The sequence below is a fragment of the Triplophysa rosa genome, linkage group LG7 (assembly GCF_024868665.1).
Source record: "Triplophysa rosa linkage group LG7, Trosa_1v2, whole genome shotgun sequence".
In the NCBI taxonomy this organism is placed as follows: Eukaryota; Metazoa; Chordata; class Actinopteri; order Cypriniformes; family Nemacheilidae; genus Triplophysa; species Triplophysa rosa.
In genome coordinates, this window is record NC_079896.1 from 7,639,806 (window position 1) to 7,657,608 (window position 17,803).

At 37.4% G+C, this 17,803-nt stretch overlaps 2 protein-coding genes across 10 annotated transcripts in view; both read right to left on the reverse strand.

Moving 5' to 3' along the window:
* Positions 1-565: 565 nt before the first annotated feature.
* gfi1ab (growth factor independent 1A transcription repressor b) lies at positions 566-5,936 on the reverse strand. 3 transcript variants are annotated; one of them, XM_057337609.1, is made up of 7 exons: positions 5,864-5,936; positions 3,380-3,573; positions 2,777-2,977; positions 2,187-2,572; positions 1,962-2,099; positions 1,652-1,817; positions 566-1,385 (listed from the first exon to the last, which is right to left on the reverse strand). In XM_057337609.1, exons 2-7 carry the CDS (start codon positions 3,489-3,491, stop codon positions 1,207-1,209), a joined length of 1,182 nt encoding a protein of 393 aa, XP_057193592.1. In that variant the 5' UTR covers positions 3,492-3,573; positions 5,864-5,936; the 3' UTR covers positions 566-1,206. The 3 variants fall into 3 exon arrangements, with proteins under 3 accessions (XP_057193592.1, XP_057193590.1, XP_057193591.1); XM_057337607.1 differs by having other exon boundaries at positions 2,187-2,575; XM_057337608.1 differs by lacking the exon at positions 5,864-5,936 and adding an exon at positions 3,657-3,795 and having other exon boundaries at positions 2,187-2,575.
* Positions 5,937-7,376: 1,440 nt separating this feature from the next.
* Positions 7,377-17,803, reverse strand: part of evi5b (ecotropic viral integration site 5b) — a 48,062-nt gene continuing 37,635 nt past the window's right edge. For 3 of the 7 annotated variants that reach the window (XM_057337601.1, XM_057337602.1, XM_057337603.1), the window contains 2 exons: positions 16,194-16,289; positions 7,380-9,035 (listed from right to left, as the gene is read on the reverse strand). In XM_057337601.1, coding sequence (XP_057193584.1) covers positions 8,763-9,035; positions 16,194-16,289 — 369 coding nt within the window. In that variant the 3' untranslated portion in view covers positions 7,380-8,762. Of the gene's footprint in view, positions 9,036-10,816; positions 12,380-16,193; positions 16,290-17,803 lie in introns of those variants that run through there. The other 4 variants (XM_057337606.1, XM_057337604.1, XM_057337600.1 and 1 more) reach the window with 4 other exon arrangements.

The window sequence follows — 17,803 nt, forward strand, 5'->3', positions numbered from 1 at the left end:
GGTTTCTAATGCGTTATGTAGAAATTCGTTTTTTTCCGTTCTATGTTTGTGACATTTTCAGTCTATAAATCGTCTTTTTCAAACCTTAATTCTTCATTTTAATTATCGTCATTAACCTTGCTCAATCTTCCTCACAATCTTGTAAACAAGCTCATTTACAAAATTCTTACTCAATTTATCAGGTTATTGATGTTTTTAACTTCTCTATCACGTTCAAACTACATAATGTAAAACAAAGCCATGATAACAAGACTGTTACAAAATCGGATATATGTGAACATGTTTTATTGAACGAAACGTATTATTTTTAACAAAATATATATAAAAAAGATTGTGTTAGAGCCCCGAAATAAATTATCGACAATTTAGTTAAATATTTGTAGGACACTATATGAGCTGAGCTAACTTAAACATTGTAGGCTATAAGTTCTTTGATGAATGAGGAAAAAAGGAACAATTTTACAAAAGATAAATAACGTTCGTAACATTCTTTATTTCAATAAATAGTGTAAATGATATAAAACAAATATTTATAAATTTTTATATACCTGTACTGTATCTGAAAAGGCTCTAGACAATTGCGTAAAGTATTTTTTATATATTTATCCTCAAGAAAACGAATCTTCTACTAGAGGATGAAACTTAAGGCTGTGTCAGATGTGGTAAAAGCTCGACCAGTTGCTAAAATGCCCAATATTAGGTTGGGCAGCAGTACACAAACAATCCTTTAGTTGATCAAATCACGCAGTTTATTGTAGTGCCAGCATTCCCTCTGCAGCGTTAAAAACAAAGTGGCATTCTTTTGAGGTGCGGTGATTTTTCTCTCCTTCAGCTGATATTTTGGGTGATACAATGTCCTTTCTCGCGGCGGTTATATTTCTTCCCTGATTATTTTGGTGATAATATTTTGGTTTCAGACACCATGCCCTGCAAGTATTTGCAGCGGGCGATTGATTCGAATCAAGATATCCTATATAGCCTGTACAACATCACCATGAAAGCTGCCAGACCTGCTGGCCTGCTGCTGACTCGTAGGCAAATCACACAAAGGATAAACAGCCCTCTACAACTATTGTAAACTCTATTCGAAGCCTTCTTTAAAACTGATTTAATGTTGGTTGAATGTTAAATCTGAGAAACCTAACAAAGTTCAGACGAGTTGTTTAATAGTGTTGGGTAAAGTCCTGGGTCCGTAAAGGTGTTTCCTCATTTCAGTCCGTGTTGTGTTTCCTTGTGTCTTCTTAAATCGACCTTGCGCTGGAATCCTTTGCCGCAGAGGTCACATCCAAACGGTTTGAATCCAGTGTGTTTTCGACTGTGGGTTATCAGATTGGAGCTCTGACTGAAAGCTTTCCCACACACTTGACATTTGTGTGGCTTCTCTCCTGTGAGACAAAATGCATGTCAGCTTTTGGTGCTTTTTTATCCTAAAACATATTTATGCAACCAAACTGGAAATGCTAAAAACTTGATTGGTTATCGAAAATTAACTGTGGTTAGTAATCGTTTTTTGTAGTAAAATCATACTAACCACAAATAACCATCATTTAACCATGGTATAAGGTTTGTAGTAAAACTATTTGTTATCTGCCAAAAAAGATTCTTTATATTTTTTAATATATATATATATATATATATATATTTAGCCTACCTGTGTGAATGAATGTGTGTTTCTTCATATCTGATTTCTGATGAAACCTCTTCCCGCAATACTGGCACGGATAGGGTCGTGTATCGGAGTGTATCAGGAGATGAGTGGACAGAGTCGATGATCTTTTGAAACTTTTCCCGCAAATTTTGCAATCAAAACTTCTTTCCTATTAACAGGAAAAACGTCTTCATTTGTCATTCCTTTTTCTTTACACCACTTTTGTTAATTGACCACATTTTACGCATTTACGCAGTCATTTTACGCATAACGCATATTTACTTAATTTCGTAACAAAACGTATATAACTCACCTGTGAATGAACAGCTCTGTGTTGCTCTAGGCTGACCGCATGACCAAACGTTTTCCCGCAGATGTCACATCCAAACGGTCTCGTTCCACTGTGCGATCTGCGGACGTGAACTTCCAAGCCATGTGGTGTAGAAAACACCTGTGGAATAGACAGGGCCATCTTTAAAATATGTCTGCTTACCATTATATAAAACAAAACACGAGCAATATTTACTCGTTCACTTACCTTGCTACATTTGATACATTTGTATGCGCCATTTAGCAGGAGACGACTGCACATCACATCGGAGCTGGCCTTCATCTCAGCTCCTTTTACCATTACACTGCTGTCATCGTAAAGTGCGGCAGATGCGCGCTCGAATAGGCTGGCACTGGAGCTATAACTGTTGTAAATGCCTGTGCCAGTTCCTCGTTCCGTGAAAAGAGAAGGCTCGGCCACTCGGTCATTATAATAGGTTGGTGGACTAGGCCTTTCTAGTTCCAGAGAGCGGCGATGGTTGGAAATCAGCTGTCTGATTTCACATCCAGAGTAACTACTCCATGCGTAAGGTCTGAAGGGGACGGGGAAGGGCTGCGTTTCCTCAACGGAGGGCGAAAGGGATTTTTCTGACTCTGCTGGAAAAATAACGTTTCAGTTTTTCAAGCATTGAAAATAGAATGCTGATAAATTCAGGACATACTATGTCCTAGTACAGCCAGCTTTCCAGAAAGGGAAGGGTATACTTTGACTTTCTGAGGTTATAAATGCACCACCAAGAATTCTGTACATAATGCATTTATCTGCAATAATTCAACGTGAACGAAATATATTCTTACCGGGTGATGCTGATGGTGACGGAGGTCGCCAAAAGTCCTCGTAATCTGAGGAGCGGTCGCAGACGCTTCCACCACAGCTGAGAGGAGACTTTGAGGAAAGATCAGCTGGATCCGCCAGGTGAGAGTCCGGTGAACAGGCACCAGTCGTGTCGCTTGTCAAGGCATCCGTACTGCACTCCAACTCGTCTGCGGTTTTGCTTTCTGTTATAAGTTAGATTTTCTGTCAAACCCGCAGGTGTGTAATTGTTTATCTCAAAACTGTCAATGAACAAACATCTGCGTGCAACATATGCAAGACTGTTCGAAAATTTCCCTTCACACAAAAGTCAAAACTAGACACAACACAACCAGTCTGACGTGTGCTATTTTATCAGTTAACACCGGCCTCGTTCTATTGTAATATTTATTAATAGATTTGAGAAGCGGACAATAAAATATTAAACATTTTAACGAAATATACAATAAATCAGCAATAAATAAACAATAACAAATAAACAACATAATCAATCATTATTCGGCATCAATAAATAAGTAAATCAAACCTTTTATCATTTCTAATTCCAATTTTAATACTTTTGACAAACTCAAATAATTTTGACCTACCTGCACATATTTGAGTTAAAATAGTATCTAGTCTGTTGTAGTCATCTTCCAAAGACCGTGGCTGATGGTAGCTGTGCGCTTTTTTGCTCTTCACCAAAAAAGATCTAGGCATCTTGTCTCCGCTGATTCCTTCGTCTTCCTCTTGTCATTAGTGATGATCTGTCAGATCCACAGATGAGGCGGCTCTTTTATCTCTGCAAAGATTTGAAGACCATTGGTTGAAGAGCAGCGCGTCTGTAAAGGGGGATATGGCAGAGTGGGAGCATGCGTAAAGCACCTCTCTCGTCTGCCAGGTGTTATGAAGACAGGTGCTTTAAAGGGACAACCACCCAGCCTTGAGCATGTGATTGGTCCGCCCCTCTCTGAGAGGACAGACAGGTCCTAGGGGAACCGTGGCTATCAGGATAAGTGATACATTGCTTTATCAATGCGTTACTCAATCCCTAGCTGCGGGGGGCAGAGGAAACGCGGAGACGGCAAGACTTACTCAGTACCTTCTCCGTCTTGTTTGGCATTTTAATGTAACAATAATTGTTTAAAAAAATGCAAATGTAAAATTTAAACAAGGTGTGTATTTTTCTCTCAGGGATATTTTTTATAATATATGACCACTATACAATATTTACAATTATTACAATAAATTAATCACACTTATCACAATAATTTACAATAAATAAAACTGCAGTTACAACTTTTGAAATTGATATCTTAAGTTGACTGACCTTATGTAGAATTATTTATTGGGCATAAGCAAGCAAATGCACAATAGGCTACTATTCCTGTAGCTCGGTTACGCACTGCGTTAATAAAGCAAAGGCCATGGGTACGAGCCCGTGAAACACATATTCTGATTTAAAAAAAAAAGTTCAGATGAATGCAGCGGAAAAAATGCATTGGGTAAAAGCATATGTCTAATGCGTTAATGAAAACATAAATGTATCGAAATAAAGCTGTCCACACACGCCACATTGCGTTCTCGAGTTTCGTGATGGCTCAGTGAACAGAGCCGCCTTGTTCCGAGTGGACGCCGGTAATCTGTCGTGGACACAACAGGGACATGCATTCAGCTCGTGCAGCAGACAATCAGTGGGTGCCCATACATCCAATCCGTCAGTCTACGCCTCACCTGCCTTTGACTCGTGACAGCCGTCTGCTCAATGAATCGGTTCACTTCTCCTCTCACCTTGAGTGCGGTAGCCTATTGCAGCCTGTCACTCTCAAAGTATTTAATCGCACAACTGCAAAATAATTATGACTTTAAAGCCGTTTTGCTTTCATTCATTTTTGTATAACTGCATACATTTATGAAAGCTGTCCCTGCCATCAGTAGTCAACATCAGGCTGCAATGTCAATAGAGTTTGCACTGGTCAACCATGCAGCACAGGAAATCAAAGTGCAATGTGCCCTCCGTCGATTAGACATGCCACCTCAGGGCATCCGGGCCTCGGTAGATAGGACACTGATAATGCAAGAATTAGGCAATACTGTATCTGGGCTGATTATAAAACATTGTCTCTCATTTACTGTGTCCTCCATCACGATTGGCAAATTACATTTTTGCACTAGACTCTACTCTCCAGTACAATAAGACTCAGTTAATGGTGTATGAACTGCTTACATTTCGATATTTCATCTTAAACAACAATTCATTAAACTGTATTTGCAATGCACTGTAATTGCAAATGTATAGGCTACAATTCTTTCACACTATTTAATATTCTTAATAGCCTATCATTTTTAATGTTTATTTAGTTTTCTGTTATTAGTCATGTGTGTTATACAGCTTATAATTGCTGCACAAATAATGCTGTAACAAATAGAGGTGAAAGTGTTTACGGTGACGATTCAAAATACTTCTGCTACTCCGGCCAACTGTCGGCCTATATATTCCGTCCAATAATAAGGACAAAACCATCTCAATTAAATAAACACACATAAAATAAACTAATAAACAAACAAATATGCTAAATACAAAACGACTGACCTTTAGTTGCTTCCTTGTCATGTTTAATGCGTAATGAGTGAATTGTCATTATTTATACGATATATAAAACACATAGGCTACCCCAATAATATTCTACAGCTATAGAAATGATTATTTCTTCAACCAATATGGAGAAGTAACCATGGAAACGTTCTATCTTATATCTTTTGACAAAATATTGAGTCAAACATCATCGAGAGAAATAACATTTACGAGTGGGAAGCAAGCTTTACAGCCTAAAAACATTTATAATTTGCATCTTACGTTTTCCAGTGCTGAGATGAGTCAATGGCTTTATTTTTTCGTTCGTTTGCATTGTAGCTATAATGAAACTGGCTATCCGGGGACGCGCCAACTGTGATTTGATATAGCGAAACTCTGATTTAAGCATTAAGGTTTATACTACAGTAATCACTCGAAATTCAACGAAGGTTTATAGTACAGTCATCACTCGAAATTCAACGAAGGGTCATTTGCTGACAGGATTTTTACAACTCACCCGATCACGTAGTTCTTTGAGAAATGAGTTGCTCTGTTTCAGTGCAGTCGTGAGTTTAAGCGAAAGAGCGCGCAGCCCATCTCATAGGTTTGAAGCGCAAGACAAAAAAGCTTCCTGAATAACGTTATTTGCGACAGAGCTCAATAGTAATGCGGTGTAAGAGGGCTGTGCTGTCAGCAGATGATTATTTATTAGCGTACGTATTCCTTTATGAATGTACATTATGTATGTATGAAGAGTTTGTTTCCATAATGAGATAACTCCGTTTTTTTTAATTATGTTATTATTGTGTTAGTTAGCTGTTTTTTTTTTTTAGTTATTATGACTTAAATCATAACAAACCAACTGCAGTTTGATTGATATCAACTGGAATGCACAATAAAAAACATGATTTTTGAAAAAAAAATGAAAACGGAGTCATCTCATTTTGGAAATAAACTCTTCATATTTTTCTTCATGTAATATAAACGTTTAATATAAACTGTCCCCTGAAAGAATGCGAGGTTAATAAAAATATAGACAATGAACAATTAGCCTATAGGCCTACACCTTGCTTGCGTTTCATTGATTTCTAGAGACGCAAACCTGCAAATTTGTCTCTTTTAAACGTGACATAATAAAATGAAACACTAATTTTAAAACAATAAAAAGAAAACGTATAAAGGGTCAGTTCTGGTGCTTGATTCTGATTGGTTGAGCCAAGTTCTAAGCCGTTCTACCCCCATTTATAACTGCTGACCTCATTATCACTTTATTTTATGAAACCTTGCTACGCATATGGAATAACCGTTTTACAAAAGAAATAAGCCCCACGAAACAGTGGGTTACAACAGGGGCGTAGCTACATGGTGGCTCTTGGGTGGCCACGGCTACCCCTGAATGATGGATGGCCACCTATCTGGCCACCTCTGTTGTAAAATGTGTGTCGGAGTTTACGGAGTTCTGCGCAGATCATTTAGCGTATGCCCTGAAAGTAACGCGAGAACATTACTCTCGCGTTAATATGATGTCATACGCTAACGCACTGACGCAAACAGTCTGAGCGCTATAGCTGAACAGCTGCTAATCGCTTCGTGACAGTGTACTGTCTGTGTACCATGAAAGTTCATCGCGAGCAGAAGGATCAGGTCAGTAAAATCAGTCTGGTTTAACTGGATTTCATTCATTAATTACATTTCCCGAAAGTTTAAGTTGGGGTACTGCAATGTTTATTTTCTATAAAAAATGCTAACTTACTGTAATAGATAGCTAGCAAATTATTTTAAAATAATGTTAGCACATGAAAGCATTGCAAATAAATTGTTTACGTTCGTTGTGTAGGTTTTTACCAGCAAACTAATGAAGAATTTGTGTAAATTACAGTAGAAGTTAAAGAATTTCTGTCTGTAAGGAGTTTTTGGTCACCCTAATAAAATCACTGGGTCTTACCTGGCCACCTCTAAATAAAAGTTCTGGTTACAACAAGTGCATTTTATAACAGCTACGCAATCCGCTTCGCGTCGTGACACAACGACCTTAGCTGTTATAAAATGCACTGTAACCCACTGCTTCTTGGGGCACCGGAATTCACCCTAAATCATTTTATCACACATCGTTGAAAGATTTTACTTTATATTAAATAAATCACATTAGTGTTTAACACACTGCAAAAAGAATTTCGTTCGCAAAGTCTTTATTTTAGCGGACTGGCAGTTTTAAAAGGTGGTCAAATAGTGTACATGGCATCAATCTTAGTCATTTTAAGGCTTGCTCTCAGATGCCACCATCTCTATCAGCTGAACAGCAGGTTTATGCTACCTATATGAAGTCTAATTCATCATTTGTGCAAAAATGCAAACCAATTCCAAAATAAAAAAAAACTTAAATGGGATTGTAAAATGAAAAGGAAGGACAGTAGAGGACTTGTTTTTTCATTGCCTCTGGCACAGAGTGCTTGGCTTGGGATAAATGAAAATGTATATTCATAACATGCACAACATAATGCATATTAAAAAAACTAAATAAGAATTTCAAAGAACCTTTCCAGGCACCAAAACAACTGCATGAAAACAAAACTCCATCTTCTGAAATGGAGAACCGGTGCCATCAAAGCTACAGTACATTACAATTACTGGAGAGAAGTGTGGCAGGCAAATGTCTCTCTGAAGACCTCCCAAAATCAGTAATACGTCCCTTTCAACTAAACTTTACAATACATTACAATATAGACATAACATCCACTAAATACATATTTTCAAGTAATAATGAAGATGAAAAACATGTACATATTTACATCTATGTTGAATGTCGGACAAACACTTCACAAAGACACTTTCAATACCCAATCGTATAATGCCAGAGGGAATCACATTGAGCTTGCAAACTTTGGATATGACACTGTTGTATTGATATGGGACTGTTTAATGTCTATTTAAAGATGATAGTGTTCCATTCTTTAATATATTTTGTATTCGTTCCGACCACCAGCAAACACTCGCTGGTGTCTCATTGTTTAAAAAAGCATGATTTAAAAAATAAAAGCTATGACAATGAAAACTCGTCCGTACGCATAAAACACTATACTATACAATGTCTCTTCTCTTATACGAAACAGTTGTGGGCTATTTGAGGTTTGCAAATATCCTGCCACAATATGATGATCTTCATGACTATGATCTCGAAGAGTCTAGAAAGGCACGTTGCACCTAAAAATAATAAAGTGCCACGACAAACATCTGACGCATTTTGGCAGAAACAAAACAGATGCAGATGTAAACCATGACTTAATGAGAGATATGAGTTCTGAGTTTTCAAGTTCTCAGGTTCAGCCCCATGCTCAACGCAATGTAGGCACTTTATACGAGCTTCATGCTCTTCCTCCCAGTCTTTAGATGACAGTCTCTGTCATCGATGAGCACGATCACACTGTAGTTGTCTTACAGCTGCCATTTGAGGGCACAGTAAGTTGTAGGGCGTCTCCATCCTCATCATCCTCACTCTCAGAATCCTCAAGGTTTGGATGTAGTGTGATCCGGCCTCGAATCTGACGACCAGTCAGGTGGGGTGACATCTTCACTCCATCTTCATCAGAGGACTGGTACGAGTCGTTGTCCCCACCGTAGTGATTGACTATATGAATCCCATCAAAACTGGGTTTGTCGGGAAGGCCCCTCTCTCCTCTTAAACATCGAATCTATGAGAAGGAAGAGTCAAAAAATATGTCAGGAAAACCTTTAATATCTTTGTTTCATCACAAAGACAATGATAACAACGAAACACACCAATGCAAGTTCTCTAAATAGCACCATAAATTGAAACATGCACAAAGAAAGCGTAAAATACTCGCTCATGTCTCCATAAAATGCATTTTCAACTAGAAAATAGTAAGCAGGTATGTCAGCAGGGTATCTGGATTTAAGGGCTAAACCATATAACATTATAATTTAACGTCAAGTGTATCAAATTATAATAAAAATTCATGCTTAAACAACTTATTTAGGTGAAATTTGGGTTTGAACTGAGAATCTGTGCTATAACATATTTGATAGCGATGCATACTCTTACCTGGAACTTTCTGCCTCACAAAGACAGACATGTGGGAAGAGACGCATTTATGGGCATTTCAGTGTAACCACAATCAGTAAAACAACTCGGTAAAGCATTCCTCCTTATATTATTCAAACTACAACACTTCCAAAAGCTTTCAAAACAAGAGCACGCTGTGAATTTTGCATTCAAATGCAGTGCACATGCGAGAGGTGATGTGTGGGCTGTGAAGGCTTTCGAAAGAAAAGAAAAAAGCGAACAAGCTAGCACCAAACAGCAGTGAGGCCGCAAACATGACAAGTCGTGACTTTGTGATGCTGAGAGATATGCTCGAGTATGGTTTTGCTTGGTGCAAATGTGGCTGATTGGAAACCTCTCGCTGTTTAGCAACTACGTGATTTAAATAGCAACCAGATACGAGACATCCGTCCTTTTGTTTTAAGGTTATGACTAAGCCAACTCTTCAAACCTTGAACACGGCTGATCTTCATCAGGGATAAAATAAGTGAATAAAAATAAGCAGAGTGAATTCTAACACCCTTCAATACACAGTATCTATTTTGTGAATATTTTATTATATCTTTTCATGTGACAACACTGAAGAAATGACACTTTGCTACAATGTAAAGTAGTTAGTGTACAGCTTGTATAACAGTGTAAATTTGCCGTTCCCTCAAAATAACTCAACACACAGCCATTAATGTCTAAACCGCTGGCAACAAAAGTGAGTACACCCCTAAGTGAAAATGTCCAAATTGGGCCCAAAGTGTCAATATTTTGTGTGGCCACCATTATTTTCCAGCAATACCTTAACCCTCTTGGGCATGGAGTTCACCAGAGCTTCACAGGTTGCCACTGGAGTCATCTTCCACTCCTCCATGACGACATCATGGAGCTGGTGGATGTTAGAGACCTTGCACTCCTCCACCTTCCGTTTGAGGATGCCCCACAGATGCTCAATAGGGTTTAGGTCTTCACCTTTACCCTCAGCTTCTTTAGCAAGGCAGTGGTCATCTTGGAGGTGTGCAGAGGTGCTGCAGCTCAGTTTCAGGGTCGTGGCAATCTTCTTATAGCCTAGGCCATCTTTATGTAGAGAAACAATTCTTTTTTTCAGATCCTCAGAGAGTTCTTTGTCATGAGGTGCCATGTTGAACTTCCAGTGACCAGTATGAGAGAGTGAGAGCGATAATACGAAATTTAACACACCCGCTCCCCATTTACACCTGAGACCTTGTAACACTAATGAATCACATGACACCGGGGAGGGAAAATGGCTAATTGGGCCCAATTTGGAGTGTTCTCACTTTTATTTCCAGCGGTTTAGACATGTTAGACACACATGGCTGTGTGTTGAGTTATTTTGAGGGGACAGAAAATTTACACTGTTATACAAGCTGTACACTCACTACTTTATATTGTAGTAAAGTGTCATTTCTTCAGTGTTGTCACATGAAAAGATATAATAAAATATTTACAAAAATGTGAGGGGTGTACTCACTTCTGTGAGATACTGTATCTCCAACCTACAACGAACAAACAAAAAAAAGAAAGTTAACTTAACAGCACCCTTACTCAATCCTCTCTCAAACTCCACAACCACAGGCATCCAAATCAGTCTTGTTCACAAGGGTTTGTGGCTTCAGACAGGATTCGTGCCACTGCCTGATTGTGTATGAAAAGGAACCAGGCAGGTTATGAGGTAAAGCCGTCTTGCTGCACTCTGTTGATAGGGATTTGAGACGACCAAGAACGGACGATTTAGTAGAAAGTTGTTTGACCGCAAACCACCAGTCTTTTGTTGTCAGTATTAGGGAGGAAGAAAATCAGACTACATCCTCCTCCTGTGTAAATCAATTGAACACGCTCTGTTCTCTTCTGTCGTGCACCCCTGCATAAATTTAACATCTCTTTGTATAATGACACATAGCCAACAAAACATTTTAATGTAAGATAAACGTTTAAGCCATACTCGATTACGCAACCTCACAATTTGAAAATAAGCACGAGGAAGAATCGTCATCATTTTGAGGTCATGCTTTCATGCATGATGGTCTGTAAACAAGTACAAAACATACAAAACAATACTCACAATACATAAAGAGTTTAGGTACATCCAAATGACTGTAAATTTGCATAAAATCACTCAAACATAGCATCATCCTTTTTTACATTGGATTCCTCAGAAAGCTAGCCTTGAAACAAGTATTTATTCATTTGTCTGTGTCCAAATTCATTAGAACATTAGATTTTAAGGACTTTAGGCTTCTAATCATAACGCGTCCTTGGCAGCTGTTTATAACATGGCAGAGTCTGAGATGTATCAGTACTACAGAAACAGCAAAACCGACAATATTAGAAACAATTTCCCTATCAGAAGTGGTCTACAAACCAAACAACACATTAGCCACAAACACTTCACAAAACCACAGGCTACTAAAAATGGAATCTTACAAAGATTGAATTCATGCAGAACTGGTGGCTCTCATGGAATCTATGACAGTAAATCACGTGGACATCTGCTTGTAGCATAACATCACACACTTCCCATAATGCATTAGGGCAAAGAGTCCATTTAAAGGATTTGAAGAAACCGGACAAAGGCTACGAGGACTTCAAGCTAGAACAACCAGATGGATGTATAGTAAAAAGTGAAGTGGGCCCAATACCTAACCCAAACTAAGAAGCATGCATGTGTAATAAAGTATGCAAAACTTCAATTTTTTAAATAGGGTTTGCTTTCTGCATAAATAGGCAATAATTAATGGAATGAAATATACTGCTCTGTCACATACTAATTGTCAATATTAAAGGACAGGCATGAAACTAAACCTTGACCTGAAACCTGACAAAAAGGCAGGAAATGAGAGTACCCCATAAGCTGCTTGCATACTTCTTTTACATCTGTCCTTACTGCTCCCAACAGGTGACTTGAGCACAGCCTTTCATCACAGATCCAGCAAAAGTATAGATTTTGGGTGGTTGTGACACCAACTGAAAAAGACACATGCAGCACAAAGAAGTGTGATGGGCGTATGCGGGTAAACCGGAGTGCAGGAAGAGGCCATGTGCAGGGTGTAGTTAACACATGAAAAAATGTAAATAAACTAACAAATCTGTTCAAAGCGCTAAAAAGCTTGCCAAGAAGTAAGAAGCTAACCGCAAAACAAATAGTAGATCAAAAATGTACAACACGCAGGAAAAGGAGCAACTTTTTACCTAGGTGTGTAAAAGATCACAGATGCCAAGGTGACTTTGATACCAAGATAGAAACCTTGGTGGGCGCACAGTACAGTATATGCGGCTATTGCTTAAAGGTGCACCAAGCAACATTTTCCACTTTCACAAAAAGATGTATATCTACAGAAAACCACGTCGACAAATGTGTTTAAATGATCACAGAAAATTCTACATGACCAGAAAAGTACTTTAAAAGGTTTTTAATCCCAATTCTCCATTTCATCACTTTTGCTTCCAGAAGTGTAAAAATGACTTGCTGCACCATTAAAGATGTTATTTGGGCATAAAAAATATATGTTTCAATTAGGGCTGAAACAATTCCTTGAGTAACTCGAGTAATTCGAATGCAAAAACTCAAATTTTGTTGCCTCGAAGCCTCGTTTAATCCATTTAACTACAGTACATATGGAGCACTGCGTTTCCCCACGGACCGTTATTACTAACGCACAGCCCGCTAAACTCTATTCATGTTACAGGGCTCTCAAGTCTCACGCATTTACCACGAGACACACGCATTTTAGTCTGTTCACACGTATTTCTCATGCTGATAAATAAGTGATAGCTTATTGAAATGGTGAACTGCTATTTTACTTCGTTTTAGTCTATTTTGCGAGTGAAACTTGTTTTCCGGCTGCATTGAGTCCATCAAACTATATGCGGACTAATGTTAGTGGATGCCGAATTATGTTATTTACACATGCCATCTGTCTGTTCTGCGTGTCTGAGTGAATGAACTGCACAGTTTAACGTGCTACATGCGTGATGCTCATGAATTTGTCTGCGTCTGCGCTTTATGAGGCCATGAACACATGAACTTCATCTCCAGAGTTGCTCTGAGAGTTTATTTCAGAACATTTTACTGAGTGAAGCTAACACACTAAAAAATAAGCGTCTTCCGACGACCTGCCAAAATAAAAGTCCGGTTAACTCTGTATTTTTATGTGGACAAATATATTACTATTTAATAGTAAAAAAAGAAACTAAAACTAATTTAGATAAACTAAATGCATCATGCATAAGCTGAAGTTAGTTGTTTACCTTTGAAATTATTCTTTCTATTTTTATTAATGTTTCTTATTTATACATTTGTATTAGGCCTATATTGCATTTTGAATGTAATATGGCAATGGGGATGTACTAAATGGGTTTAGTTTTCGCAGATATTAATGTATGCAATTTCAGCAATAAATGTTAATTTTTCTAAAAAGGAAACAAATTAGTTGTTCATTTTAAGAGACCTGTCTTATTTTCTCTTGTATATTTAGAGTTGCTCTTCAATAAAGAAAAAGCACTTAGCATCCGAATACCCGATTAATCGATGTAAAAATCAGTAGAATACTCGATTACTAAAATAATCGATAGCTGCTATGGAGGACTAAACCTGCAAAAATGATAAATAAATGAATGTATAAATAAATAAATATAATAATATGAAAATAAATACAGGAATGAATGGTTTGATAAAACAAAATAATTCGTTTTAGCTATTATTGATCTTAGCTTTAACTTTTCTTTTCATTTTTTAAATTGATTTATTATTTTTTGTGTCCATTTTTAATTATTTTTAATTATTATTATTTTTTATTTTTAGATTATTTTATTTATCCTTTCCTTTTATTTTTACATTTATTTATTTATACGTTTATTTATTTTTATATTTATTTATTATCGCATGTATTTATTTCCACTTTTATTTATTTATTCTTGTATTTATTCTTACTTTTCTGTGTCTTGTATGATAATTAGATGGGTTGGTCTTGCCTACTATTGGTTCAGCGTAGATTGAAGCGTTTGATCGATTACTCTTGACTTGTTTTGGACTAACGTCACGTCACTCACTGATCGTTTGCTTCGTGTATAACGTTAAGTAACTATGGCGGGCGCACAATTAGCTAGAGAGTTACAGCATTTAGCCAATGAAGTCGATAACCATGCATCAAATGACTATGTGTCATTCAGATTAGATGCACTTATTGATGATTTATTACAGATTGACGGCGAGATAAATGACAAAGTTCTCCCTCGGTTGTTAGCCTCTTTGCAGCACATTCAAAGTCTGTGCGAGTCAGAGGGTGCTATGGTGGTGTTACAGTTCAACTGGTGAAAATCATAAAGCACAAAATGTAATAAGGTTTAACTACACAGATGAGCTTGTAAACCGAAGTCGCAAGCTAACGCTTTGTCAAAGTGATAGTTATAAGCAGCCTTTCGGTTAGAAAAAGCGTAAAGATTTAATGTAACATGATGTAACATAATGTAAATGAATTGAGACATAGTGAACTTAAGTCACAAGTTAACACGGTAGTAATGAGCATCGTTCTTTCACTACAGGGGCCATCAAATGGAAACCATTCCTTCTAAAAAGACGTGGTTACTAAACGGTACTCGTAAACTACATTCCATAAGAGATAAATAACACAGAGGTCACAAGTTAAAACGGGCATATTCCCTTGATTCATCCAGCTGCATATTGTTGTGTGACATCTTGATATTATTGCAAAGATCCGCAGCAGCTAGCATTGCGAAATAGCTTAGTGTGATTGTTACCGTAGTGACACGCTGCCTCGCTTTATTGTATGGGTACGAATCCCGTGTCAAATCGCTTTATTTATTTTTTCACCTCGCTTCAGCCGTTACGGGCGATCATACCAATAATTTGCAATCTTAACAAGAATGTCAAAATCATGTAACAAGAAAGTCTGTGTTTATTAGACATCTTAATATCAAGTCGTCTTGTGCTTTCAGAATCGACGAATCTGCTGAGGTCGTTCATGCACCTCTTTGGCAGAGGACCTGTAACCGGAACTTGGTCACCACCTTAGCACCCCCTGACTCGCACAGATTTTGAAGAACTTTGTCATTTATCTCTCCGTCAATCTGTAATAAATCCTCAATAAATGCATCTAATCTGAATGACACATAGTCATTTGATGCATGGTTATCGACTTCATTGGCTAAATGCTGTAACTCTCTAGCTAATTGTGCGCACGCCATAAACGTTATACACGAAGCAAACGATCAGTGAGTGACGTGACGTTAGTCCAAAACAAGTCAAGAGTAATCGATCAAACGCTTCAATCTACGCTGAACCAATAGTAGGCAAGACCAACCCATCTAATTATCATACAAGACACAGAAAAGTAAGAATAAATACAAGAATAAATAAATAAAAGTGGAAATAAATACATGCGATAATAAATAAATATAAAAATAAATAAACGTATAAATAAATAAATGTAAAAATAAAAGGAAATGATAAATAAAATAATCTAAAAATAAAAAATAATAATAATTAAAAATAATTAAAAATGGACACAAAAAATAATAAATCAATTTAAAAAATGAAAAGAAAAGTTAAAGCTAAGATCAATAATAGCTAAAACGAATTATTTTGTTTTATCAAACCATTCATTCCTGTATTTATTTTCATATTATTACATTTATTCGTTTATATATTTATTTATTTATACATTCATTTATTTATAATTTTTGCAGGTTTAGTCCTCCATAAGCTGCAGCCCTAGTTTCAATATAAAAAAGTAGTCTTGCGTAAACACATGCACCCCACCTCGTGTTTGAGATCTGCTATCTGGTCCTTGAGGTCTCGGATGTACTGGCTGGAGTCTGTGTTGTTTAGGTGGCCTTGGACCTTTCCTTCCTCTTTCTGAATAAAAAGAAACATTTGAAAAGATTCAATCTTATAGAAGGGTCAATATGTCACAAGTCAAACATTAAAAATGCCACTTAATACTTAAGAAAAATACTTAAGCGAGTGGAAAAATGTGTAGGGAAAGTTGTCACATGCTGCGGCGGCCATATTGGTTAACATAGACAGTATGTGTTTTGACAGTATGTACAGATTGTGAAGCTTTAAATGTTGTTGTGTTTTTCACTGCTGCTAAATGCCCCATGGGAGCTGTGGTATTGAACAGCTAAGCGTACGCATTACATGGCTTGTTTACCCTCACACCTGTTATAAAGGGAATCAAAACATACAGTATAAACGTGAGGAAAAAGCTGTCTTCCTGTGCATCAGTACAGTTATGGCAAGCCACACAGGACGGAGCGGGGAGCAAGATACAGGGGAAGAGGTGCAGAAAGGGGTGTGTTATGGAGTAATGAGGTGAGATAAACACATGCGCGCACACCCTCCTAACAGGGAAGGGTGTTTTCAATTTTTGTGGTCTGCGTTACGTTGCGCATGCAGCGCTGTGATAGGCAGAGGACGGGGATGGTGAGGGATCTGAAGTGTTTTTCCCAGAATCTGTGTTTTTCTTGAGGTTTCTCCCCCCACCCTCACATTGTGGTGATAAGGGAAAGGCAGTTAGCTGACTTCCTTACACTCGGCTGTAGTAGATCAGCAGGTGGCAGGCTACACATCAAACATCTGAGTAATGGCTTCCTCACTTCAATAACCCCACACCCCACTTATTGGGGTAGTTGATAAGAACCCGTAAAGCACAACTCTGGTCCTTCCCCGAATCATCCCCAAGTTTTCGACTTGTCCCTATCTTGGCGAAAATCTAATTTATGATGTTATGCACTCATCTGTGAAAAGGTGACGAAAGCTGCAGTGTTTCTCCGAAACTATTGGGAATACAAGAAACTTTAGATACAAATTAGAAAATTTGTGATTTGTGCATAGAACGTTTTTATCACGTTAAGTCAAATTACTTATGTTACTTAGCCTGACATCTGACAAATGGAGTTTGTGATGCCATGAACTCATCTCAATCTGACTTTCATCTTCAAAATTTATACAGTTTTTAAAAATGTAGCAAATGAATACAACTTAATCCTTTTATGACAACACATTTTAAAAGGGGAATAGACAAAACTAGGGTATATTGTCGTAAAATCCTTGATGAAAAACAACAATAGAACAAATGGATTTAATAGTTATAAAGGGAATTGTATTGTTTTTATTGGAAACTATAATGGTGTCTACTGGTAAAAAAATTGAAACCCAACAGAAACCATTACAGAAATTCTAATGGTTTCCATTAAAATACCACTATGAACAATTATAGTTTCCATTAAAACCAATACAAATCCCTATAAAACCATTATAACTTGGGAGGGCTGCCCTGCTGAAAAAAAAATAGAAACCCAAAAGTATCATCACAGAAATTCTAATGGTTTATATTAGAATACCCTTAAAACCCAATAGCTTTTTCC